This window comes from Falco cherrug, chromosome 1 (assembly GCF_023634085.1).
Source record: "Falco cherrug isolate bFalChe1 chromosome 1, bFalChe1.pri, whole genome shotgun sequence".
In the NCBI taxonomy this organism is placed as follows: Eukaryota; Metazoa; Chordata; class Aves; order Falconiformes; family Falconidae; genus Falco; species Falco cherrug.
Genome location: NC_073697.1, coordinates 114034423 through 114061571, shown reverse-complemented (window position 1 = coordinate 114061571; position 27149 = coordinate 114034423). Strand labels below are relative to the sequence as shown.

At 45.5% G+C, this 27149-nt stretch overlaps 1 protein-coding gene across 4 annotated transcripts; it reads left to right on the top strand.

The window, feature by feature from the left end:
* PRPSAP1 (phosphoribosyl pyrophosphate synthetase associated protein 1) lies at positions 1-27149 on the top strand. Of its 4 annotated transcripts, none has more exons than XM_027798130.2 (11): positions 1-159; positions 853-964; positions 9484-9536; positions 10958-11024; positions 15294-15466; positions 15881-15996; positions 17011-17066; positions 17592-17737; positions 23845-23915; positions 24604-24750; positions 26067-27149. In XM_027798130.2, exons 2-11 carry the CDS (start codon positions 882-884, stop codon positions 26223-26225), a joined length of 1071 nt encoding a protein of 356 aa, XP_027653931.1. In that variant the 5' UTR covers positions 1-159; positions 853-881; the 3' UTR covers positions 26226-27149. The 4 variants fall into 4 exon arrangements, with proteins under 4 accessions (XP_027653931.1, XP_005434185.3, XP_027653932.1 ...); XM_005434128.4 differs by lacking the exon at positions 1-159 and adding an exon at positions 232-366; XM_027798131.2 differs by lacking the exon at positions 1-159 and adding an exon at positions 447-553.

Below are 27149 nucleotides of genomic sequence, written 5' to 3'. Positions count from 1 at the left end.
CCGCCATCTTAGGTGCGGGCAGGGAAGCTGCCGCATTGAGGTCGTGCCTCACACTGCTCGGCAGAAACGGGAAGTAGCTGCGCCGGGGAAGCGGGCGATTCACCCCACCCCCTACCCTGAGGAGGGAGAGTTTACGCCGTTCTCACGCTTCCTGTTCAGGTACCGGCGCTGTTCGGCTAGTAGCTGATACTATTCTCCCGCTGTGAGGGGAGAGCGTGGCCGCTGTGCCCTCACCTAAGATGGCGGTGGGGGCAGTCTCGCTCGCGGAGAAGATGGCCGCCGAGGGGAGCGGCGCTCTAGCCAGGCGGCGGAACTCACTTCGCTGTGCGAGGGGACCGGGAGGGAGATCCTCACACGCCCGGCCTCGTAGGGATCGTTCTCCAGCCTTGCTGCCTCACAGGGAAACCCTCTAGCCCCCCGCATCTTCCCGCAACACCCCCTTAGCCCACCCCCCCCCCCTTCCCCAGCCGAGAGAGCCCCTCTCTGCATTGCCCCTGGACCCCCACCCACATTCGGGGGGTCTTCCCTCTCCTGGTGCATGAGGTGCCTCTGGGTGAGCGTGGGGCAGGTTTGGGTTGGGGTACCCCGAGGCCTGACCCCTGGGGGAGGGGGGTTTCCTCTGCAGGGCTGCCCGCCCAGGGCAGCTGCTCCTCCATTTTAATAGTAATATTTTCCGGCCGCCTTTTTATACTTCGCTACTGCAGTGGACCAGCATGACCATAGGTAGCGGAAGGGTTCCCCTCCTCCTTCTCCTCCCCACCCCTTAAGGGGCGGTGATCGTGGCGGAGAGGAAGAAAAGGATGCCACGGAAGCTGCTGTTGCCTTATAAATCTGTTTTTTCTCACTTTCGAGCTCCACGGGGGTTGCATGACGCTTTGGCGATGAACGCAGCCAGAAGTGGCTACCGAGTCTTCTCAGCCAACTCCACGGCAGCCTGCACCGAGCTGGCGAAGAGGATCACGGAGTAAGTTCCTTCTCTTCCAGTTGTCCCTCCTCACCCCTCCGTGAGCTCCGCTGTGCAGGCAGCCTTTCTTCAGAGAGGCTGTGGGCGTCCTCCCGCCTTCCCAAGCCAAAGGCATCTGCTGCAAACACCTTTGCTGTGGAGGTTTTGCACTGGGAGTCTTAAGCAGCTCTTCCCTTCTCCTCAGCGCTGGCTCATCCCTCCTGATAGCTCAGTTTGACCTAGGGATGAAAACGAACCCGCTGCTTTCTGTCTCTTCTGTCTCTTGACGTCTGTTTCAATGCTGGAAAGGCCAGGCTGCAGCAGAGGCTGTTACTTTTGGGGAGGGAGGAGGTGAAACCTGGCTGAATGAGAGTGTTTTAACTGATTTGAGAGATGCTCAAAACTCTCTCCACCACATTTTGCAGGGACGGGCTGGTGACCCTGCATGGGGTGCAGGGAGTATTCCATCTGTGCATCTTGATGCAACACCTGCAGTTGCACTGACCAAAGTGGATTTTGATGGGGTAGGAGAGGTGGGCAGCACGTGCTAACAAAGTTTAGGGATGGAAGTGTGCTTTTTTTTTTTTCAGCCCATCAATTTGGGCAGAGTTTGACCTTGGCTTGGCAAGGGTGGATATATTGGGTTCTGCTGAATGGGGGTGGGTGGGGGTAACAGGTGGCTCCAAAATGGGGCTCTTGGTGCACAGAGGAGCACTGAGTTTCCCCTGACACTTGATCTTTTGTTTTGAATTAATTTCGTTCCAGTTGGGGCACTCCCAGCCAAAGGGGCTTTTCTGGTAGAGTCATCTGTGTATTGGGGAGCTGTCATCCTAAGGCTGGATTTGGATTTCCTTTCTGATTCTTCTCAGCTACAGTTCATAGGAAGCTGCTCCCAAAATTGAGGGGGCTTAGTGCTTGTTTGCCTGCTGCAGCAGATAGCATCCTTGCTACTCCTTTGGCAGCTGCTGGCCCATTCCCGACTCCAAGGGCATGCTTAAATTGGAAACATTGCTAAATACAGGTGTGCTGTCACCTTAAACTGGAAGAACGTTTTGCTATTTGTCCAGCAAGCTTTAGTAAACAGTATGTTCAATCCCTAGCACAGATTATCTCCAGGAAGCTGACTTGACTTGTTTGGCTGGGATCGCTGGTGTTGATGGGATGTGTGTTGGATAACAGCAATGGACTTTGCTGGGTGTGAGGTAGAGAGGAAAATCCTTGTGTTTGGGAGTGGAAAGCTTTTTTTTTCTTTTTTTTTTTCATGTATTTTTGCTTTGTCAGTCCATATCACTTTCCCTTCACTGATACAGCTCTGAAAATGAAGTCTCTCTATATAAAAAAAGTAAGTTTTGCTGCAACAAAAGGGACGTGGTTTTACTTGTCCTGTTGCATCAACACAGAACATAACAGAAGTCCTTTGGAAACAAGCTCTGTGTTCTCAGGACAGAAAGAGCAAACAGGCAATCTTTTTTCTTTGCTCTTTGTCTTAGAAATTACTCACTTTTAAAAAAGATGTAATGAAAAGAGACACAGAGCCAGCTTCCCCAGGCCATGGTGTGCACAGCTGGCTGTGTGATGTGCTGATGTAACCCTCTGCAGGGTTTCCAGTGATTCTCTGAGGGTGGATGATGGCAGGATCCAGAGAATGACCTCCTTCCTGGCTGTCCTTCACAAAGTAAACTTTTATTAGAGGTGATGTGGACATCTTGCCTTGGATCTAATGTCAGCAAGGAAGTTGGATGCTCCAGCGGTGGTATGAGCACAACAGTGTGGTACACAGCTGCTGCTTAAATTGAGATCTAACGACATGTAGCTCTGTAAAATGGGAGTAGTGACCATTCTGAAATGAAAAGGTGTAAAACATTATATATGGATGAGGTTTTGTTGGAGTAGGGTGCAAAATCAGGAGCCATTAATAGTACAGATTTGCCTGCAGTAAAGAATCTCAAAAGTAAAGGTATTTTCAGCATCTTGTGTGGTGGGTTTTGTACTGACTTCCCTTAGGAGCTCAGGGGCTGTTGCAACATGTGTGTAATATATCCCTTGTTTTTTCAGGTTGCAAAAGTTGCATGACTGCTGGCTTTCCCACTGTGTCACATCCCAGCCTGTACTTTGCTGGGGAGCTCAGTTGCGCCTTTTAATAGAGTTGGAGCAGTCTTATAAGGGTGAGTTTGTCTTCTAATATTGTGCGTTCTTTTTAAAGTTTTTTTATGACCTTTAGTATAAGTAGTAAAAGAACTTTAAAACAACACACAATATTAGGAGTAGGGCCCCTTGAGACACTCATCCCTCTAGGCTCTGTTGCTTTTTGCCTGCAGGTATGATGTTAAAATTGACACTTGAGCAATCCTGCCTTATCCTTTGTCTTTTTAATCTCAAGCCTGGAGAGGAGCAGTGTGACATAAACCAGACATCTGAAAGCTGTTCGATCTCCTTGCTTCTTTTAATGCGAAACTTCTAAACTTGCTTTCGATTCAGGCTTTGTGGCATTCTGGCACACTTCTGATCTTTACAGTTTTCCATTATGTATTCTTGTCTGGTTATAGGCTGAGTGACTAAATGGTTAGGCTAAGTTTCAGAGCTTTTGTTTATGTTCTGGTTTATGAGAACCAAACACCGCATGCAACTAAGTAATAAAGATGCTCCTTAGATTCAGGGCGACTGAAACAAACAAACCCATATGTTTACTTGTATCTTACAAATTGAGAGGGATGTTGTTTTTAAAAATTCTCTCCCAGATGGAAAAAATCCTCCTGCTGTAATTAGGACACTTGGCACCTGATCGCAAGCTGCATTTGCAGGGGAAAAAGATAATTTCTGTGGCCAGTGCTGATCCCAAATGGGCCTTATGTGCTGCTGCGGGGAGGGAGGTTTAGGAAATCTTTTTAATCTCGAGTCCAACAGCTGCATTTAGATCTCCTTCTGACTGCAGTGTTTGGCTCAGATGGTACAAATATTACATTCCACTCCCTGCTTGTCTGTTTGGGTTGGAGGGGATTGCTGATTGAAGCTTCCTAATCCCTCCCCTGTGCTCCTACAGGTTTGTGTTGTGTGGGCTGTGATACTATTGTAAACTCATTGCAAGCTGTGAGTGTTCTAGACATGCATTTGGTTTGCAGCATGGAAAGTGCTGGCGATATAAAGGTAAAAGCACTGCTGTGAGCCTAAACAGTGTGGAGTAATGAGGAAAATTGGAGACTTGTGTTCTGATCTTTGGTCATAAGAAGCTGGGTACACAACACTAAAACCAGGGTGGTGTTTTCTGTGTCTGAGTGGGAGGTGAACCCAGCTTTTGGAAGAGACAGTATGTTAGGAGGACTTGCAGCAACCTCCCTCAGCTGAAGGAGAATTTCTGATGGGATGGAGGAAGAGCCTTCCTCATTAGGTTGTCTTGCCAGCATGTGAGAGAATAGCACAGGGGAGTCAGACACAGTAACCTTGTGATGCTGCTTTCCCCCATCTCCAAGCCCTGTTCTTGCCTTCTGGAAAGAGCTCTTGTGTGGTGCTACAGGAGGAGAGGAGGTGGCACCAGCTCTTTTTCCATCTTGGAAGATGCAGCGCTGTGGCAGGAGGCTAAAGAGATGCTACAGGGTGAAACTGCATCAAAGGATTTTGGGAAGGGAAAAGAATAACCATCTAAAAAGTAATTCAGTTGAAGAGGGTTACAGGCAGGGGACAGTGCTGAAGTAGGGTGAGTGTGGAGCAGCTGGGCTTTGAGATTTTTCTGTGCAACCTAGATGGAGCATGTAATATGACTGAGCAGATAAGCTTGGCATAGTAGCTTTCTGTGCTGGCCAGTGCCAGGTTTAGGGGAAGTTCCTTCATGGGCAGACTGGTAGGAGTAGAGGAAAATCTGCATTGTATTTGCCAGTAGTTCAGCTGCATGGCTTTTGGCATGGCTGGAATGAGTGATGCAAGTACCGGATGACTCTGGGTGCAAGTGGCAGACGAGGAGTAGGGACTGTTCTTCAAGTATCTAGTCGTGTTGGGTGGATGGAGGAGGGTAAAGGAGAGCTCAGATAGTTATAACGACATCTGAACAGATTACCTTGTATCCAGGAAGCTGCTGTTTCCTTTCCCTTTTCTGGCTTGCTCTTGTAGTGGGAGATTAGGAAATACACTGTAGAGCTGCCACTGTGTTAGCTGGACTGGTTGACTGATCTTTAAAGGTTTGCTGAAGTTTCAAAAGCAATTTGAAGTCAGGCTGTGGTTTGCATTGGCCACGGTCAAGCACAGAGCAGATATTCTGCTGTCAGCTCCAGCTCCTTCTGGGTTATACAGCCGATGGTAGTCTGTAGGCGTGAGGGGAGTTGGGTATTTGCAGAGCTGAGACCAGTAAAAATATTTGTGATGAAGAGGATATTGCCAAAATAAAATCATATCATAGTCAAGGGCTTTGTATGCAGATTTCTCTTCAAATTTAATGTTTGCACTGCGAGTTGGCTGGAATCTGCCTTCAGAGATAACTTCACAAATGTCTCTTTAGGTGCAGAGGGAGAGAAGCAAACACAGCCCAGGCTGAGAGCCCTTCCCAGCGGTACTGAGATGTGCTTTGATGGCATGAAATATTGCAAGTGCCCTTGCCTCTTGAATTTTGATTCAGTTATACGTCAGGACTCTTTTAACGGATTGTCCTTTGTCTCAAGAGCCTGGTACAGTGGTTTTTGACAGCCTTCAGAGGACCATTTTAAAGTACAGTCTAATACAGCCTTGTAGTAATTCTTAAAATACTGCAGTGTGTCACTTTCTTAAACTACAGGTGACTTCTGAGCTGTTCACGTTTAGGTTGTGAATTGAAGACAGATTTTGTAAACACTTTTGTATCCACAGCTTAACATCTTCTTGGCATCTGTTGAGACTCTGGAAGTTTAGATCATCTTTCCTGGGCAGTGTTTACAGAGAGAGATATTCCAGGTCAATATAAATTGTTTACTGGCCAATTGCTCTGAGAAAAATTTTTAAAGCCACAAATAAAATTTTTCTTTTGGATGCTATCAGGTCTTCGGTTTAGTGACAGAGCTGGTGTGAGGACAGCAGAGCAAGGAGCAGGGCTTTCACTACCAGGAGCAGTGAGTGGTTGCACAGGGAAAGCTTGCACTGAGGTGGTGTTAAAAACTTATAAGAGCTGGAAGCAGCCTGGAGTGGTAGTACCTTGATCTCACTGTGCCCAGCTGGGCTTGGCGGGACTGTGTGTGCATAGCTTTTTTTAACAGATCCTAGTTCTGAAGACTGCTGCTTTTAAAAACAAAACCAACACCAAACTGAGTTTCTGTGTCGCTCGGGTGGAGAAGGGAGCTTCCAGAAGTATGTGCATGCTCTGATGTCTGCACGGGACTGATATAACAAGTGAGATTTCTACAAATACTGTTAAATCAGCCTGACTGTTCTGTAGTCTTAAAAACTTCAGTATCACCGAAGGCCCCCACCTCCCCATACCCAAATACCACACCACATAGCAAGGCTTTTGTTGATGGAGCTCACTTTGCTTGGAGATGTGGTTTATCTGCAGGACCTGAAGTATTATTTTTACCAGAAGAAGCTGTATCTGTGCAGGGGGATGTGCTCTGCGTTACTTTTTCTTTCCTAGCATGGATCTGCCAGTATCTGCAGACAAGTGATCCAGGAATTGTGATAGCCTCTGTTCATATGGTTATGCTGTTAGTCCTGAAGCCAAATGCAAACAGACTTCTTGCTGTCAGTTTAATACCTCTGTTGCCTAAAGCAATGACCAATTGGAAGCTTCTGCATGGAGAGGATTTACAGAGAAAGGAGTTGGGGGTGGAGGAGGAAGAAGGGAGAAGTGACAGGAAGGGGGAATTTATCTCAGACCTCCATTGCAAACAGTTGCTCCCAGGCTGTGCAGTGGCTAAGGCCATGCTCTGCCCTTGACTTCTCTGCAAATCTTCCTTTTGACACAAGTCCTCTGGAATTCAGTGCTTTACAACAAGAGCTGCTAGAACAGTCCCCTCTTTAATATCCTTGACTAAATCGAGGTTTTATTAGCCTTGTTCACTGGCTGAAGTCTCTGCTTACACAAGCCTTCAGAAAGGCATTTAGTGGAAGGTGTGCCCCTTGGGTAAACATACCTGAACTGCTCTGGTGGAGCTTCCTGTCGGTCTGTCTGCCATGCCCGCAGCTCGTGGGACTGCAGAGTGCTGCAGGCAGTGTTGATGTATGGTTTACGGGCTGTTTTATCTCGTATCCTCCCCATTGCCCTTGTTTACTTGCAGTCAACAGTTGGAGCAGAGATGGGATTTATTGTTTGACTAGAGCAATCTACTACCACTCATTCATTTAATTTGGCAGCTGCTTACTGTCTCTTCTGCTGTTATCTCCACCCAGGTTTGATAAGCAGAGCTGTTTAGTGTCCCTTTTTCCAGCAGGGAGCAAACTTGTCTTTCTGATTTCTTATTTCAGCAGCATAGAAACTGCATTGCTGCTGTACAGTCTGAATAGGGGAGCACTGAGCTCTGGTTTCTCCTTGCCAGGTACATCCTCACAGTGTCACAGACTTCTGCTGTGTTTGTTTGCCAGCACTTGGCATTGAAAGTGCCACCTTCCAAAGGCTGTTTTGCTGTGATGTGTCTGGCTGAACTGGTTTTGAAGCTTTCCTTCCGGCCATGAGATGCAGGGTTGGTTGACCAAAGGCACTTGCACAGTCTCATTAATGGAGGTTTTTTACCAGTAGTGAGGTCAGAATGTGCTGTCTGCAGTGAAGTCAGGGTGCACATGCCTCCAAAGAGAGCTTGCAAGACTTGCTGTGCAGTTGTGGAGGAACAAGTGTGAGTCACTAAACATTTCCCCACGCATACTGGTTTGTTTTGCTTGTGATTCCTGAGCTTGTTTCAACTTGGATGCCTTGGCAGCAATTCGGCCAAAGCTTAGTGGTTGCAAATGCCTGGCTGTCATCAGAAAGGCAGTGGGATCCCCAGTGGGCAGCAAGAGCTTGACGGATCTAATCTGCAAAACTCACTTTTACTGTGCATCAGTAAGTGGGGCTTGCCTTTGCTTGACCAGCTGCCAGCAGTTTTTTGAAGGTACTGAGGATGCCTTTGTATTGCAGCCACAAGTTTTAACCCAGTGGGGCTGATGAGAGAAGCCAAATTAGGGATTAGGCAAGGTGGCTTGCCTGCTCTGGACTGCACGGTCCCTGGGCAATGCTGCAGTCAGTACATGAGCCAGGCTGGTTACAATCTCACACATACAGTTCTTGATGTGGGAGTTCACTCCCCAGCCACAGCCATTGCAAAACGTGCTGCCACACATGCGATCGAGAATGCATGTGTGCCCAATACGCACTTTGTAGCCAGCTAAGCAAATATATCACATTGCATTCAAGTATCGGTTGTCACAGCTGTCCTGGCCATGCTTTCCAGGCCAGCTTCTAGTTGAGACCTCCAGCTTGTGGGCTCATAGCTAAGTCCAGCAGTTGCTGATGGGCGAGCAGCATGTCAGTGTCAGGCTGTCTCACTCATTGACTTCTGAAAAAACAAATATTTGAGGTGATTTAAATACAAGGCTGAGTCTGTGGAGAGAGATTGACTTCTGAAGGCAGTAGGCTGGGGAGAGCCAGTGACAGATGTGGGCTCTTTTGTTCAGGGTTGGTACTGACTCACAAGATTTTGGCATGTGTCCAGGTAAATACAGTATATAGGCAGACAGGAAAGTACCACCATAATCAACGTGTTGAACAAAGGTATTTTTCAGGCATAAACTGTTTCCTAATCCAGCATGTGTGCATAGCCACAGAGCAGACCCTACAAGAGAGGAGGGACTTGCCTTGAGCTGCAGCAACACACCTGTCCCAAGCATCTCGCTGATGCATGGTCTCTCTTACTAATGGATTACTTGTCAGTACAGTTAAATACAGAAGTGTCACCTGAGGGAAAAGTCTGCCTTTTAAGAAGTGCTCTTCAAAGTGGATTTTTATTATATAAGAAAGAAGTTTAAAGAAAAAAGGGAGGGGGGCAGGGAGCAGGTGGCAACTGTAATCTTTGTTGTGATGAATGTCGTAGGTTTGACATTCAGGAAGAGGAGGGAGTAATTTAAAAAAATCAGAAAACTTCTAAGTTAAAATTTCTTCAATCAGCTGAGTTATTTTGAAAGAAAGGCTTGTGGGGAAATAAGAGATGTGGGAGTCAGAAAAAGTGACTAAACTGCCATTAATCAAGTCTGAGTAAATCATTAATGTTTAGTTCCGGAACAGATCCACCTAAGGTGGCATTGCATAGACTAGCAAGATGTCCTTTGTCATAAGGAGACACAGCCTCTGGTCAGTCATGTGAAGCCTGGCTCTTAGAGTATGGCATTGGTGGGCTGCAGAGCAGTGTGCCCCAGGGATGTCAGAGGGAAGGAGACCCCCAAGGAAGGGGAGAACCTGTAGTTCCGTGGACTGGCTAGCATACTCAGCAACCTGTTAGGCAGTGCTGTGTTTTCTTGGTGATATTTTGGTAAAGTATCTTGTGATATTTTGTCCAGTCTCTGCTTTGGATCACTGACTGCTGGGTTTCTCCATTTTTAATTTCCTTTTTTCTCTCCAGGCGTCTTGGAGCTGAGCTGGGAAAATCTGTGGTGTACCAGGAAACTAATGGAGGTAAGAGAAATCTTTACTATTTGCAACTGTTTTGAGGTAGTCTTAGAAATACTGGGTAACTCCATTAGCCAAACCTGTCTAATAAGTGCAGTGATTCAGCTATGATACTACTGCTGCTCCTGGCACTGCTAACCTCTGTGTCTGACCTTGGACAAAGCCATTAAACGTCTTCCTTGTTTTCCCCTGTTCTCTCATTTGTCTGCCCATCAGCTAACTCTCTTGTAGAGGAGAGTCCTACCTCAGGTGTTAGCTGCTACAAAATCTTACATGCTCTAGTGGTTAGCAAAACTTGTCCCAGGTTTAAAAGTAATGGCCTGCTTTCTAAGTGTCTGCCTTGAAAACTTTTAAATTTATCCCCTTCTTCCAGCCCTCTCCTGCCACAGGCAGTTTATAGCTGCCCTAGGAAGGGATGGAAAGAGTCTTGGCTCAGCATGAGGGTTTATGGTAGTGCTGCTGCTCTTACAGCCAGAGTGGGCCATGCAGTGTGTAAGCTGCTGTGGTTATGGTTGGATTGGCTGTTGCATTTGTGCTAGTAAGAGCTCGCTGCCCTTTGGGTTTAGTTTTAAATCAGGTTGCTTGCTACAAGGTCTGAAGTTATTCTTCATCACTGCACAGCAACTCACAGTCAGCTTTCAGCAGGGTCCCTTAAGGTTGCTGCCAGTGTGCCTAGGCAATTAGACTCTGAGTTTGGTAGCTGGGTAGATATTTCTCTCCTTGAGCTTATATCTGCTCTCTAGTTCATGACTGTGTGGAAAATAAGTGGCTAAGACAGGCGCCTTGGGAAACCTGGTGTCATTGCTTTGGCTTTGCAGAGCTGCTTTGGGGCTCAGCTTTTGCATTTGAGCCTGGGACTGCAGGAATTGTGTTGAGCAGAGACCCTGGTTTCCAGCTTGTGTCAGTGTTGAAGTCTTGACCTTGATAGTGAAATCGGGGAGTTGTCCCTCTGAACTCTGTGCTGCTGGTGTTGCCTTGGGCTATCCAGCCTGTATGGAGCTGACCCAGTGGTAAGCTGCAAAAGAGCAGTTGCTCACCTTCTTGGTAAGTACTGAAGGTTGTTCTGCTTTGGGGGGGATTATTTTTCACTAAGAAATGTGATATTGACAGCTTTCAACACTCTGCATGCAGAAGTGAAAAGGATCTCTCCTTGAGAGTTAGGTAATTGTCTTCTACATGTAAGAGAACAGCTATTCAGCCTGGTTTTGCATCGTAAACACAACTCACTCACTGGTATGCCATGCCAGCTCTTTACTTCCCAGGACCAGCCTTTAGAAAACCTGTGTGTATGTGCATGAAGGGCAAAGGAGCAAGTCCTCATCTGCCCTGACCAGTGGGTTCAGAGTGCTGCTGAAACATGGTGTGTTATCACTGTAAATCTGATGTTTGAAAAAAACTCCCTGACTTCTGTGTTCAATCCTCTTCAGAAACAAGAGTTGAAATAAAAGAATCTGTCCGAGGACAGGATATCTTCATTATACAGACAATCCCCAGGTAAGGGGCCAGTGGCTCAGTTTTACAGCTGTAATATGCTTTGAATTTCTGGTTCAGCAGATTGTTTGATGTTTTGATGATTTGCTGATGTTGATGGTTTGCTCACTGTTACCCGGTGTGATAACCAGTCGCTTTCCAGTGTTGTCATTGCTTTGACTTACATTTAAGACACTGCATAGTGTTAAGCTGTTAAAATTCCCAGAGCATCGCTTGTGCCACAGCAAACTGAGAAGCTTGTTGTCAAATAGCTTCAGTATGTCACTTGAGGCAAGAACAAGTATGACTGATGGCTTCAAGTGAAACATCCCTGGTCTGTCTGTTGATGTCCTTGCAGGCTCAGTTGCTTGGTGATTTCTGATTGGCATGTCCATTGCAGAATGTGTAATTTCCTCTGCCTTCCAATTACCAAGCAGCAGAGCCAGCAACAAGCAGCAGCTATTGCTTTTATTACAAGCTGGATTATTTTTCCTCTCTTGTTGCAGTGATGTATAACTGAGCTCAGGTGGAAGTCCGTAGCTTCCTTCCTGTACTCTTATAGTTCTTAATGATCTTGAGCCTTCTCTTAAGTGGGCCTTCTTATTTTTTACGTAGGGCTGTTCTAGCCTTGGAGTAAGAGGAAAAAGAAGTGCTGCAAGTAACCGAGGGGTTAGGAAACCAGCTGCTAACCTCAGGAACCTTGTTGCTTGTTGGCAGAGAAAGAGTGCAGCACTAGTGTTTTGGGAAGGGAGCCTCCATGTAAATGTTAACTGCAAAATTACCAACTATGAGTAAGGGAGGTGCTGTTTCAGAGATGAAGTATTGATAGGATGCCTTTTGCACAGTTAGCAAAACAAAGGTATTCCTGGTCTGATAGTTTTTGTTCAAGTTACCAAATTCAGCTCAGATTTTTGGAGATCACAGGAACTAGTAGGTACTAGAGCTCAAGAAGGTAGCAGAATACCCTTGAAACAGAAATTTTTCTTGCTTGCCAAAGAAATAGAGCCCAGTGAGAATTCAAGTTCATGTTCTCCTTGTAATGCTTGGCCTGTTGTTAAAGAAATCAGTAGACTACAAGATCAGCTTGCTCACTTCTGGAATTACTCTTGCAGGCTGAGACATTTTCCTAGAGCTCATCTCTCTCCAGAGAGGTGCTCCAAGTGGTTACTCCCTCAGGGCGCAACTAAATCTCTGCAAAATGAAAATCCACTGATGCGGGATTATGTTTCAGGAGAATAGTGCCATTCTGTTGTCCCTTGTGAGAGAGTTCTCTGAAATAACTTGTAACTGAGAGCTGTGTAAACATGGAACAGATAAGGTGTTCAGAGAAAGCATTATGGACAGCCGTAGTTTTGAGATGGGAAAACCTCCCCTGCTTTTAACTTGTTGATCTCCTTGTTTTTTCCATAAACTGAATTCAGTGTTGTGGGCCAAGAAAAGGGTCCCTTTTAACCAAAATGTTCAAGGCCCCCCAGGTGAGGAGCCACTGTTATGCTGCCAAGTCATCTTTTATTCTTAAGCTGCAGCTGTGCCTTGCTGCATTGCTTGAGAGGACAGGTTCAAGGGCATCTCAGTTTTGCAGTGGGTTTCAGGGAGTTTTTCAGGAGATTAAAAACACAGACTGTATTGAATAATCTAAGTATAGGACTTCTGCACTCAGTAGCGGTTTGAAAAGCAAACAAAATATTAGGACTTGGTAGGAAAGGAGTAGAGAGGTAAACAACCTTGCTATGCTGCGGAATGAATTCACAGCCTGCATCTTAAATGCACAGAGAGAAGAGAAAGACCTGAGTATTTGATATAAGCTCCCTGTCCAAAAATCATATAGCAGAACTAAAAAAGTTGCAAAGACAGGTATCCTCCAAGACTACTGGTGTGTGGACTAGCATTCTTATGAGGGAAAACTATTAGTGATACACTAAAAGCAAAAGGAGTCTTTTAGTGCTGAGTGTTGTTGCAAAGTTGATTGGCAGCTTCATGTAGGTCATTTGTTCAGCCCCAAGAACAGGGATCTCCAGGGATGGCTCAGGCAGGGATGGGGAGCAGTGAAGGAGGCTTCAGGCTGCTGGAGAGGAGTGGTAAGTAGACTGTGGGGGATAGCTGAGCTGGCGTTAAATGTCCTGGTAAGGAGCCGACAGTCCCTGTGTGTGGTCTTGGCTCAGGCTTTCTGGCAGTAACTGTAAGTACGACGTCAAGGCAGGAGGTGGGGAGGGCAGCAAGGAGACTGGGATGCTCTCCTGGGTACCTGTTTTGGAGATCCTGTGGCTGGGGTTCCACCACAGATGTTAGTTCCCCCCATGAAGCCAGGCCCTTGGTTGGTGTCAGCACCCCTTGCAGAGGAGCAGATCACTGTGACAGCTGGCTCAGCATGAAGCATCCAGGATGGTACTCCTCGAATCGATGAGCCCCTCAAGCCACCCCCCCCGCCCGGGGACCTGCTGAAGGGACAGATGAGTCTGCCTAGCAGGAGCTTCCTGGAGTCCAGCAGGGGTCCTGCTTGAATATTGAGGGAGGTACTGTTCCTTCAGTGATTTTTCCATCAGTATGGCTACTAGTGTCCCACAGCAGGACCAGGACAGCTGGTGCCTTTTGAAATCAGTAGTAACATTTTCTCCTAGGAGCAGTCTTGTTCTCTATCTGCTTTCCATGTGAATGTTTTTTTTAAGAGTAATTTGAAAAGTAAGGATGGAAAATACAGAATTTTTGGGATGAACTTTAAGTAGACTTAAACTTGGCCGCTTTGTTTTTATACAGTACTGATAGTAGAATCTTTTTCTCCTCTTGTGGTCCCACTGGCACAGCTAAAACACCAAAGGGAAGAAACGGTTCTTTGTTTGCTCATTGTCCTGTGTGGCAGGGGGCTATGTTTTATGTAATTCTTGGCTGGGTGCTTCAGAGCTAACAAAGCTTTCTTGTGTGTAAACGGCATTGTGTGCGAGGGCTGGCAGGGACAGCAGGAGAACAGAGACCCAGAGTGCTCGCAAACTGAGGTACAAACAGAGGTTAATTTCTGAAGAAGGGGGAAGATATGGAGAAATGGAAATGGTTGAAGGTTTGTCGTGGGTCACACAGATGGAGGCTTGGAAAACAGTATCTGTGAGCTCTTGGAGAAGCTGTCCCCAGTGGTCAGGAGGAAAACAGGTCCTTGAGCAATACCTGGGTAAAGTACAAAAAGCTCTGCAGAGCTTTGAGCTGCTCTGTGCTGTTTATTCTTCTGCTGCTGTGTGGAAAGATGGCTCAGTCAGGCCCCCATATCACCACAGGCTCCATGGCTGAGCCACTGGCAGTGTTGTCCTCCTGGTGACCAGTCTGGGGAAGTGGTGTGTCATTTGAGGCTGTCCTTGCTGGAATACCCCCAAGCAAGGGTGTCTGCATTGTAGGAGGAGTGCCTGTCCCTTTGTCTTCTCTGAAGTGCATGTTCTTCAGTTCCCAAATGGTCTTGAATCAGTTTGTCATGATGCAGACAGTATCCCTTGGTGAGGGTTTTAAGGAACTAAAAGGGCTTGGCTTTTTCCCTCCCCTTCCAAAATGAATTAAAATGCAGATTAATACACTTCAGCTGGACCACACCAATCATTGTGGCGAAGCTACCTGAAAATTGTGTTTTAGGTGTGTTCCTTGCTGTGGTCTACAGGTATGTTCTGCCTATGTTGCATTTTTATTTTTTTCTTTCAAGAAACAGTTGTTTAGCATTTACTGTGCTGTTGTTCCTTCCACCTCTAGATAAGCTAGATAGCATGGAGGTGCTGACCTCCGCCAAAGTGATGAGTCTGGACTTCGTACTGCTGCAAAACACAGTGTTTCTTAAGGCAGGACAAATAATCTGCCTTACATTGTTAAAAATAAAAATACTTTAATAAATCCAGTGTGTGTGAAGTTGTTGGCTGCATGTGTACTGCTTCTTTAAAAGACTGTTTTATTTCAAAATACGCTGTATGAAGTGACATTTGTTCCAACATAAATGAAAAAAATGTCTTTTTTTTTTGTTGTTGTTGTTGTTGTTGTGATGATGGAGGGAAATCATCATATGCCTCATGTTAAAATACAAAATCAGATTCCAGTCCACAGCTCTTGAGTGCTGGAGCTGTGTCCTGTACATACAACAGTTGATTGTAATCTGCTGTGGCATGGTGGAAGGGGCTGTGCAATTACAATTTGGCTCTTGCATACATTAGCATAAGATGGAACATTATTTGCTTGGAGTTTGGTAAGGAGGGGTATGGGTATAAAAGTAAAAGGAGTTGCACTGGAAAAACAGCTACTAATATTTGGAATGGTTTTGAAATTTCCTAGAGATGTGAATACTGCTGTCATGGAGCTGCTGATAATGGCGTATGCACTGAAGACTTCCTGTGCTAGGAACATCATTGGAGTCATCCCGTACTTCCCCTACAGCAAACAGAGTAAAATGAGGAAGAGGGGTTCTATAGTCTGCAAGCTACTGGCTTCGATGCTTGCCAAGGCAGGTGAGTGTCACAAGGAACAACAGCATGGCAAGCTCAGATGCTTCAGTGCATGTGGCTGCTGGGCATCCCAGAGGGCATCTATCCTTCCATTCTTCTCCTGCTGAGCCCTTGAAGTACTTCAGGGGAATTCGTTTTCTTCAGCTTAATTTTATTTCTTTGTAACTTGCAGCTGGGAAAGTGGCCTAGAAGTGTCATACTGAAATTCAGTGTCAGCCTAGTGCTGTGACCTACTGCATGCCTGTTTCTCATTACGTCTTTGGAACTTCTTACATTAACATGTTTATGCTTATTTTATCACATGGCATAGTAGTCTGAGTAATAGCTAAAATAGTCTGGAAAACAGAGACCCTTGAGGAACTCCAGTCATGAGGGAGTCATCTCAATGAATTATTTATCTGTTTTTCTTTCTCTTAGGTTTAACACACATTATCACAATGGACCTTCATCAAAAGGAAATTCAAGGCTTCTTCAGCTTCCCAGTAGACAACCTGAGAGCATCTCCTTTCTTGCTTCAGTATATACAGGAAGAAGTGAGGTTACTCTAGTTCTATATATATGTCAACTTGCCTTAATTCACCTTAATGGGGTAGCAGCCTTGGACCTTCACTTACGTAGGGGTTGTGTGGTCAGATTAGGTCAATCATTCTGTTAATTAATTCTCTTTTAGGGGGTACCTATTACATGTTTCTTAGAAAAGTGGAAAAATGTATTGTATGATTGTACCTGGATAGAAATTGAACTCTTGACCATAAGCAGATGAGCTTGCTCTCTGTAGAGTTAGTGCTATTTGAGAGATGCTATTTATGCTTCTGCCTCTAATCACCTTTTAAATCCTGTTAAACTGTCTTCCCTCGCCCTTTGTTCTGCAGTGGATGTCTGACTGCTCTGAATTATTGATAGACTTTGTCTTGGCCTGAGTGTAGGAATACTGAGCACAGCAGGGATGGGGGTAGGGCACAGTGGTTTTATTTTCCCTGCTCAAAAGATGATGATTTATGCCCACACAGTGAGAGCAAAGCTTCCGTATACGGGGAGAGTGGGCCCTGGGTCTGGACAGAATTAGCTGCAGCCGGTCCGTGTAGCATAGGTTAAACACAGTGAGCATTCCCGCTTTTACCTGTTTTGAACGCAAGGCTAGCACCCTCTCTGTATGGGCACTGGGGCTCTGTATGTTGGAGAGAGCCAGCATTTGGTCTCTGCACCTTCCCCTTCCTTCCCCCCACTGTGTGTGGTGCCCCGTGTCTCGCTCAGCACTGCAGACCAGGCCGTAACTTGTGGGCACTGGCAGGGAAGGAGGCGCAGAGCTGCAGTCATGTGCAGAGTAGGACCTGCAGCACTGCCTGTGCTAAACTTGTGTGTTGTGTTTGGGGCAGAATGCACAAATACTGATGTTGAAAACCAAGTACAATTGCCTCTATTTTCTTGCCACAGATTGAAGATTTGGTTCTGGGGAAGGAGAGTGGGTGCAATTATTCAGCCATGTATCAAATCAGTTACTCGCTAGCAAGAAGGTCTTTACTTAAATAATTTTTTATCACATCCAGATTCCAGATTACAGAAACGCAGTTATTGTAGCCAAATCTCCTGATGCAGCTAAAAGGTAAATAGATGCTTTAATAGCTGGTTAAAAGTAACTTGGAAATATCTGGGCTGATGGGAATTACACCAGGGAAAATACGGGAGGATCACAAATGGGTCAGCAGTTTGGTCCATAAGTCCTTTGTGGCTGGAAATGGGATGGATGTCTAGTGGTGCAGATGGGCAGCTGAATTTTGCAGTCCCAAACGTGTGGGAGTAAACTCTGGAGGTTTCTGCTGCTGCAGAGCTAGGTGGTTCACCGGGGGCTAGGATCAGTCTTACTGCATGAGGTTCAGCGGTACCTGACGATCTCAGAAAGCATTTAGCATGTGGAGACTACCAGGACACCAGGAGACCCTTGCGGTGAAGCCAAGGGGTAGAGTGGGCTTTGGGATATTAAGGAGGAGGAATGAAAAGTCACTTCCAGTGAAGTTTCTTGCTGGGGAACAGCCTTTGCCTGCCCTATTGGGTCTGGGAGAGGCCTGCTGAACTGGACTGTGAAGTTGTCAGCCCAACATCTTCCTGACATGCTGTGATTGTCCTGCAGGGCTCAGTCTTACGCTGAGAGACTACGGCTGGGACTAGCAGTGATTCACGGAGAGGCTCAGTGTACAGAGCAGGACATGGATGATGGTCGTCACTCCCCTCCGATGGTCAAAAATGCGACTGTGCATCCTGGTCTGGAGCTGCCTTGTAAGATTAAGCTTCTCAGCTTACCTTTGGGCAAAAGAGAAAAGTTTGGTGGGAAGTAGCTGTTGGTTTAGCTGTGTAGGTATAAGCAACCTGATGGCAGTTGGACCAGTGAAATTTTTCTCAAGGAAAGGTTGATATCAACGAGTTGTAGGAGAAGGTACAGGGGAAGGTTTTTACTTAACTTCTGGACGTGCAGAGCATCAGTATTGTTCTCCTTGGCTGTCCCCACTCAACAGTGTTAGACTGACAGACCTCTGGTAAAGGTGGTTCTTTTACAGTGCTTAGCAACAAAACTCCTTGAGCTAATGGAACAAAAGAAATGTGAAAGTGTAACTGATATGGGAACAGCCACTGAGACAGACTGCTGTTCCCCAGTGTAGAGAGGAGGAGGACTGGCCTTTGTATTCCTCTCCTGCTGCAGCCATGGTTACTGCTGGAAATTTTCTTCCATCTTGGTAGCCAGGTGATCATCTTCCAGTGTCTGTTTTGATAAGGTTTTGAGGTTTGTGTGGCTAGGGTGAATAGGTTCTCCAAGAGCACTGCTGAGCAGCTTCCTGTGCTCTTGCCATCAATTGATAAGCTGCTGTTCTGGGAGCACAGAGCAAAAGAAGGAGGAAACCTGTGTTCTGGGAAATGTTGTCCTCTTAGAATTGCTTGTATTCCTGCAACAGCAGCAGTAAAGTAACAACAGTACGGTCCAAATCCAGCTTTGTTTTGGGAGGATTTTTTAGCTTTCTAGGTAGATGGTGGTAGGACAGAAATTGAGTGCTGTCAATGTGGCTGGGAAGTGACTGTGGGAAAGGATGGATGCTGCTGTATGTGGTAAGGAGCTATCTCCATCATGCAGCCAAACGTAATTATACCAGCAGTGGCTAAGGCTACTGATAAAGTGTCTCCTCTTGTCTTTTGAAGTTTAGGGAGAACATACAACCAGTTTGTGGGCAGGTTATGGAAAGGAGGCAAGTAAGACTGTGGGCGTTTTACATTACCCCAGTCATCACTCACTATAATACAATCAATTAAACAATGCTTATGTTGCTGGTGAAACTCCTCTTGGGCCTTGGGGACAGGTGGGGTTTGGCAATGAAGTTTGGGACTTCATCTTGATTTGTCTCCCTTCTGACAAGGGGATTTTTTCATGCCCTTCCAGCAAAGCAGGAGTTTGTGAGGTCACTCTTGGCCTTTTCCTTCCCCTCCTACTCTGAAGAGGATGCTGTCCTCCAAAACATCACTAGCTGATGTTTGTCTGCTACCAGAGCATTGATACAACTGTATTTTTATTTCCAACTGTGTCACTTTAAGGAAGCTTGACTGCGTGAGCTTATGCTGCTGGAGAGCCCTGTAAATGGTAGCTGACATAGAAGTGTGCCCTTGTCTGGTTTAGTTACGACTCCAGTGGAAGGTTGTTTTCAGTCCTCAGCTATCCAAACACAAGCTAATTTGCTGTGTGTCACCGCTTTATTTCCTGCAGAAACTCAGCACTTGGCTAATTCCTGCATGCCTAAGACACAAACATAGAAGAATCAAGCAGTAGTTTGGTAGCTGTCTTTTGAGGGGATGTGGAGTGGATTATGGGGTGAACTTGTCCAAAACTCTCAGTAGAAAGGTGCTTTTCAGTTTTCTAATCTGATAAATACCTGGTTTTGAGTGAGCTGGGTTCTGTTACTGGAGGTGCCGAATACTGAGGTCTTATCTGTCTAAAAGCAGTTTGTAAGCATCTGTTGCAGGCTCTGCCACAGAGCTGTGCTCTGCCATGCAGATGTGAAACTGCAGCTATCGTTAAGGATGGCAATGCTGTGAGAGACTGTGTTTACCCTCTCTGCCATGCCTCCTTCCTTGTCTGATTCAGTCATTTGAAAAGTGTCTTGCCACCTCAAGGGGAACATCAAACAAAACCCTTGATCGGCCATCCTAGTGGTGTGAGGTCTGGTGGCAGAGTGAAGCAGGGTTCAGCTGTGTCCCTGTATTGATTGTGAAAGGTAGGACATGTGCTACTCACCCAGAGCTGTATGCTTCCTTATATCAAAACTAGCCAGAAAAACCTGGAAACAGCACTGGTCTCCAGGTCTGCCTGGCTTTGCTACCACAGACATGGGTCTGGGCAGTTAGGAGGTGCCTCCTGGCTGAGACTAAATATAGAGCATCCTGCTCTGGGCTACAGCCAGATCTTGTGGAACATCCTATCTTCCCTCTCTAGACTCTGCAGTACAGGGTCCCCAGCAGTTACAGCCAGAGAGGCATGAAACCTGTGTCTGGGAGCAGCCCCAGAGGCCTACACCAATGACTTAGGTTTCATGCCATTCTTCATGGGCTTCTAGTGAATTGGCTGGGCTCCTGCATCCTGGCATGCACCTTTTCTCCCTATTTTAGTAGACATCATGTGCCTTTAATTAATGAGTGTTATGCAGTGAAATGGCTTATTTATTGTCCTGGGTGTAGCCTGATACAATGCTCTGATTTGGTGTAGCCGTAACAGAAAAGTGCCAAAGGTGCTTCCAACTGCACTTAAAAGTGCTGTGCTAAAGCTGCAGCAGCAGCTCATGTCACTCAAACCCCAGAAATCGGAGTCTTTGAGACTGGATGTTACTCTGAGGTTATTCTCTTTGATTGTGTGCTCTTTGTGCCTCAAAGCTTGCAGCTGGCTTGGGGCTGTGCTTTAATAACACATGTGGACTCTTTGCATGTTTCCTTGTCCTTGAGAAAAGGAGTGGAGCACCATCTGCTGAATCATTTCAGTGGCTTTGAAACTCAGTGCTTTCCACAGATAGCTTAATGGTCTGCTTCAAACCCAGAGCCCAGCAAACTGCTATGAAGGAAGAGTTTGGATGAAAACATTGGAGTGACCGTAGGTCTGTTCCTACTTCCTTACCCCTGTCTCTTCCCTGTGTTTAGCCTGGGCACAAGGATATTATCTGTCCTTACAGGTCTATCTCTTCACAAAACAGTTTGTTCTTGAGCAGCCTTTTGCTCATAGACTCAGTTGTAAATGCTGCATTATTTATCTTGCTGATTATCACTATAATGCACGCTGTCAGCTCCAAACAGAATTGTTTTAGCATTTCTTAACCCATTTTTGACTACTTAACTAAAGCAACTGGTTTATGCACCTGGAAATGCTGTTTCCTTGTGCCAGTGATAATCTTGCCTTTAACACATGGTAGTTCTAAGCACCATGCGTGTAGAAGAATGTGCAGGTTAGAGTGTTTGGCTGATGAACTTACTTCCCCGCCACCTCTCTGTGTTCTTTGATATTCTTGTTTTATAAAAATGGTGGTTGGTTTGTGTTTTTCTCTTTTCTTTATTGTTCCCACCAGAAGTTACAGATACCACAAGAACCTTTTCTGACTCTCCAGGAAAAAAACCCAGAAACTTTCAACCTAAACATAATCCAAAGGGTTATGCCAGGCAGGAGTTACAGCTGTGGCTTACTTCTGTTGCCCCCTTGTCTACCTACAAATAGAGGTTTTGTGTCTGGGAGGAAAACATTTTTTATTTTTTGAATAATTTTTCAAGTCACCTTCTCGTAGAAGCTCTGACTTGCACATCTTGATATTTCTAAAGATTTTGAAGAAAAAAAACTTGGCTGCAATAACCCTTGCATAAACTCTCATCACGCTGGAGCAGTTCTCTTGAGATACGATGTGGTTGTGGGTAGATCTTTGGCTTGCAATTTTTTTCTTTTTTTTGCAGAGGAAATTGAACACGAAAAAGGGAGAACATCTCTTTAGGATCCGGGTAGGTCGACATGTTGCCTACCGTACTTTAAAAATAAAGCAAAATGGAAATACAGCATTTTAAAAACAAAGAGATGCATAGCACTGCTAATGTTGCTAGCTGCTGTGTTAGCCTTTAAGCATAGCAAGGAATGTGTCTGCTTCCTTTACGGAATAGAAGGATACTGTTTTGCTGAAACTTCATGTGTTTGTGAGTAAAATAGTGCTGAATTTCAGCTCCTTAGGCCTGTTCACCATTTGCTTAGAAAAGAGTTTTCCGTAGCCTGGCTCTTTTAAACAGAAAAGGTACTCGTCTGTGGATGCACGTGAAGGATGGGATGGCGGCCACATGTATTTTGGTATTTCACAGCTCTTGCCAGGAGTTCTATTACTGTCCAGACTAGATAATAAACTCATAACTAACCTAAGCAGGTAGGTACTGCCTGTAATTGAAATTTGTCATCTGCTTATCTCTTGTGATGCTTAACCTTAGTTTATTACAAATACTTTTCCTTCTTACAAAAACATTTTCCCTTCAGGATTTGGACATGACTTTGCATTTGGTAGGAGACTCAGAAATAACAGTGCACAGGAGGCTGGGGAATCTGTGCTCCAAAGAGCAGTTAAGGTAGCTGTGACTTTTAACTGCAAACCTAGCAATGAGTAATATAACTTTGGTCAAAACAGAACTATTGGACACCCTTTATAGTTTTGGTAGGCTTACAGAAAACCAGTCTGTGGAGTAGGTCCTGTGTATGAAGAATGACTCTACTCGTGAATCTATGGAGCTGTGGTCCTTCTAATTGCTTTCATCGCATCCCTCAGTCTGACTCGCTCACCCAGCTGTGCTTGTACTCTAAGCATTCCCAGGCACTGATGAGTTGTGGGAACAGTACTAGATCAGCCTGCTGTGCAGGATGGGGAGTTTTGTGTAGGACTTTTTCGTCCCAGGAGGGCAGAAATCAATATTCAGGCAAGCCTTTAGATGGGCAATGGCTTGTGTTCTCATGCTGCTCAAGTATTATGCTGAAGTAGGTTATCTTACAGGAGAAAAATCTTGCCATCTAGTGTGTCCAAAACTCCTTGTCACTTGAGAAGTCTCTATGGCCAGAATCCTGGCAAGACCTGAGCATACAAAGAGAAGGGGTACGAAGTGCCTTGGTAGGACGCTTTGCTGCACTCCCCGTAGGGAGTGTAGAATCTGGGGGGTGCAGGTGGGCCAGGTAAGTGTTACAAAATGCTGGATGTTCCTCTTTGCTTCAGTGGTTAGATCAAATTGTCACCTAATGACAACGTGCATGCCCACCATCATGTCCTTTCTGTGCTGGGAGGTTTTGTACTGTATTCACTGTATAAACCAGCACCTTCTGGCAAGTGAGAGGTGTGGCTTACTGGATAGCAAGTCCCTGGCCCATATCAGAGGCTGATTGCTGTTTGGTGTGAGTCTGAAGGCTGTGTTACATCTCAGTATTCTCAGAGCATCCTGGTCCATATCTCTGTTATTTTTTTATACTGCTGCTGGAAGTTTTTCAGGATAAAAACCAAAACAAAACCTGTTACACATGTAGTTTTTGCATGAACTGTGTCAGTGCAGAAGTAGTCTTTGGGGAGTGGAACCTTATTTCCCAATTTTTCTCTTCACCATGTGTCAGATAGCACAGCTCATCAATGTGTCCTTTTGCTTTTAATTGCTGGTTGCACTGGCTTGTAGAACTAAGTTTGAACTGGGTTTTGTCCTGCTTTTTCTATTAATCCACTCTAAATAAAAAAAAAATCGGGAAATCTGTTTCTGCAAACTTCCTTAAGCTTTCTTTGCCTGAGCAGGTGTTATTAACATCCTTATGGCTTCTGAAAGAACCTTATGTGTTTGGTGATATGAGAGAAAGCAAGCAAGCTGCAGCGTGATTCTCAAATCCTTCAGATGAATCAGTGAGTCCAACAGGTGAAAAATAGCACGTTGTAAAGCATATGCCTTTGAGAGGTGTTGCTCACAGAAGCCCATTTGTTGTTCCCAGTCATGAGATACCCCTTTTTTTCAAGTTCTGTTCTGGAGCACAAGGTCACTGATGTTTCCCATAAGCTAAGTGCTGCTTTGTAGCTCTCTTTGCACAGGGGTCTGTTAGATATTTGGGTTTGCTTACTGTCTCTGAGGTCAGCACAGATTCCTCACAGAAACAGTTTCATCTTAATGCAGCAGTGCTGTTCGTTTAAGGAGGAAAACAATGGTTAAACCAGTGGTTACTCACTTTGGTGGGTGTCAGGATAATGCAAAGCACCTGTCTCTTATCTGTGCACCAATATAAGACACAGTTAAGGGCTGGGCCTTGCGTGTGGTGGAGCTGTTGTGGTTTGACTCAAAGTTAACTGACCTGGGCTTTTTTTTTTCTTCTTTAGTGATGATGGCCAAGGAGAAGCCACCAATAACTGTGGTTGGAGACGTTGGAGGAAGAATTGCCATCATTGTGGTATGACTGTGACGAAGGGGGGGAGTGGGTGGCTTTCTCCCAGCATCTTTCCTTGAGATGCTTTATCCCAGAGGGTAGGAGGGATTGCTGGTGTAGGGGTAGCAATGTGATTGTTACCAGTGTTTTCTCCAGCTTTGCTGGTGGCTTTGGTTATTTCATCTTTCTGTTGAAAACCCTTTGTACTTCAGCACCTTAAGCCCTGAAATCTCCTTGCTCCCTTGAATCTACAAATGTTAGATGTCTACAAATCTGCCACAAATCCAGGACATGCAGAGAAATCTCCTGAAGTGTTTTAAAAAAACCCAACCAAAAAAACTTGCTGAGCTTCTCATACTTGCTGTGCCATGCTGCAGTGTAAGTAATCAACATACAGCTGCTATCAGAATTAAAAAAAAAACCACCCTTGCTGAAGATAAGCTCTGTTTGTGTGCGTGCATGTGCAGGGATTAATTTGTTTCCAAGACACAGTATTTGTTTTGCACACTAGCAGAAGGGTCCGTAAATTAGGTAAGTAGTTCACAGACTTAAGTTGTGCACTAGACTGTCATTGCATCTCAATAGCAGCTGAAGTAGCCAGGCATTATTTTCGTCTGTGTGTGTAGCCAAAGGTGCAGTACCTTACAGATCCTCTCCTGCCCTGCAGGCGCAGTAAACTCCTGGTTTTGATGTTATTTCTGTTTCTTCTCAGGATGACATCATTGATGATGTGGAAAGCTTTGTAGCTGCTGCAGAGATCCTGAAAGAGCGTGGAGCCTACAAGATTTTTGTGATGGCTACTCATGGGCTCCTGTCAGCAGATGCCCCCCGTCTCATAGAGGAATCCTCCATTGATGAGGTGCGTTTGCTTTCTGGATTGCAGAGGAAGGGCTGGCTCTGGTAGCTGGGTTGATTTAAGGCTCCAAGACCCACAAACTGATGTTCTTCCCCTGTGTTGTGGTTTAACTCCAGCTGGCAACCAAGCACCACGCAGCTGCTTGCTCGCTCCCCACCCCGACCCAGCAGGGTGGGGAGGAAAATCAGAAAGGAATGTAAAACTTGAGAGTTGAGATAAGAACAATGTAATAATTTACAGAATTGTAAAAATATAAAAATTAATAATTAACAGAATTAAAAGATAAGAACAACAGTAATAATAGTAATAACAATTAGGATGGAAAGGTGGGGAAAAAGGGTAAAGCAAAAACTGTGCATGCAAGCAAAGCAAGGAATTAATTCACCACTTCCCGTGAGCAGGCAGGTGTTTGGCCATCCCCAGGGGAGCAGGGCTCCATCACACCTAACGGTTACTCAGGAAGACAAATGCCATAATGCCAAATGTCCCCCCTTTCCTTCTTCTTCCCCCAGTTTATATACTCAGCATGATGTCGTATGGTATGGAGTATCCCTTTGGCTAGCTTGGGTCACCTGTCCTGGCTGCGTCCCTCCCAATTTTCTGTGCCACTCCTTGATTTAGTATAAATATCACCCAGCAACAACTAAAAATATCAGTGTCATATCAAAACACAGCACTGTACTAACTACTAAGAAGAAAATTAACTCTATCCCAGCTGAAACCAGGATACCCTGCCACCTAGCTCATGTCTGAAATTACTGCTTTCATCAGATGCTGTCAGTTAGCTGGTTCTTCATTGGAGGGGAAAAAAAAAAGCATGTGTGATTAATACTTGTTTGGATCAGATCTGCTTCTCTGTTTTCTCCCTAATGCACCGTTATTAGTTGTCCCTGCCTGGACGCTTCCCTTACCACAGCTGGGTGCATGTGACTGCTTTCTCACTGTACAGACCTTCTATCTGTCCCTCTCCTGCAGCTGATGATGGGCTGTTGGGTACATTTAAGAGCATAAGATTTCAGACCTCACCCTTAGTAACAAACGTGTCAGACCCTGCAATCTAAATGGACCCATCGGCCTGTGTGGAGATGGCTGTTGTAGAGTGCTGGTTATGCTGGTCCCCTCAGCAGGTTGACTGTCATGTAGGGAAGACAATTTGCTTTATTATTTTTTTTTTCCAACATACAAGGATTTCTCCCCCTGAACTGTGAAAGAGCAGGTACAGCTGCTCCCTTCTGGAGTTAACCCTAGGGTAGCTGTTCAGTGAGAGCGAGCATATCAGTGGCACAACTAATGGTCTTTTTCTTTTTGGCATTCTGTAGGTGGTAGTAACCAACACGGTTCCTCACGAGGTACAGAAGCTGCAGTGCCCCAAGATAAAGACTGTGGATATCAGTTTGATTCTCTCTGAAGCCATCCGACGAATCCACAATGGCGAGTCCATGGCCTATCTCTTTCGTAACATTACTGTTGATGACTAGACCTGGTGCTGCCCCTGTCTTGGCTTCCACAAGAGAAGGAAATACGCATGAAAAGGCAATACCATAAATTATAGGCATAATGCAATTTTTATTCTTGTAGGAGCCTGAAGGTTTTCAGGATCTTGAGATCTAATAGGAAAAAAATCAACCTGACCAGCACTTTACAGGTGAATAGAAGAGGCCACTGGCAATGAATGGGAAGGATTACTTCTTAATTAAGAGAGACAGAGAAATGAAGTGGTGTTGAATTTTTAACTTCCTTTAATATTTTTTTTAGTGTGTTATCTCTTGTTCTGTAGTGGGGGAAAGAAAAACAAAAAAGAAGTAGCTGTCAGCTTGTGAGAAAGGAAGAGACACTGCTCATTGCTCTGTGTGGGCAGCAAGAGGAGACAGTCTTTGGGTTTCTGTTTCTCAGTGTGACTCGCCTGAGAGCACAGAGGGGAATGTTTCTTTCAGGAGCTGGGCTGGACTTCATGCTGCTGGCAGAGCTGATCAGCAGAGCAGCTTGCCAGCTGAGTGGCCTCTCATCTCTTGCACAGCATAGCAAGGACTTTCATCAAAACTAAGTTAGCGGAACATCCAGAAAGGGCAGCTTAGGGCAACCCATTTGCAGGGCTACTCATCCTTGTGGTGGGGTGCTGGGAACAAGCTCACATGTGTCTCCCAGCAAGGCAAGGGATGCTAGTTAATGCGCTGGCCTTTTTATTTTGTGAACTTTGGGTCATTGTTGTTCTTCAGTGGCAAGTCACATGAGGGTCTGGGTCTTCACTTGAACGCTTGTCTGCACTGCAAAACCAGGCACAATTTCTGGAGTTGCCTGGGGCTGATGAGTCGCGGGGGAGTGGAGCAATATCTGCCTCTAATGCAGCTGTGCTTTCCAAAACACTAACACTGAACCTGCAATAAAAAGCATAAGAATTTTCA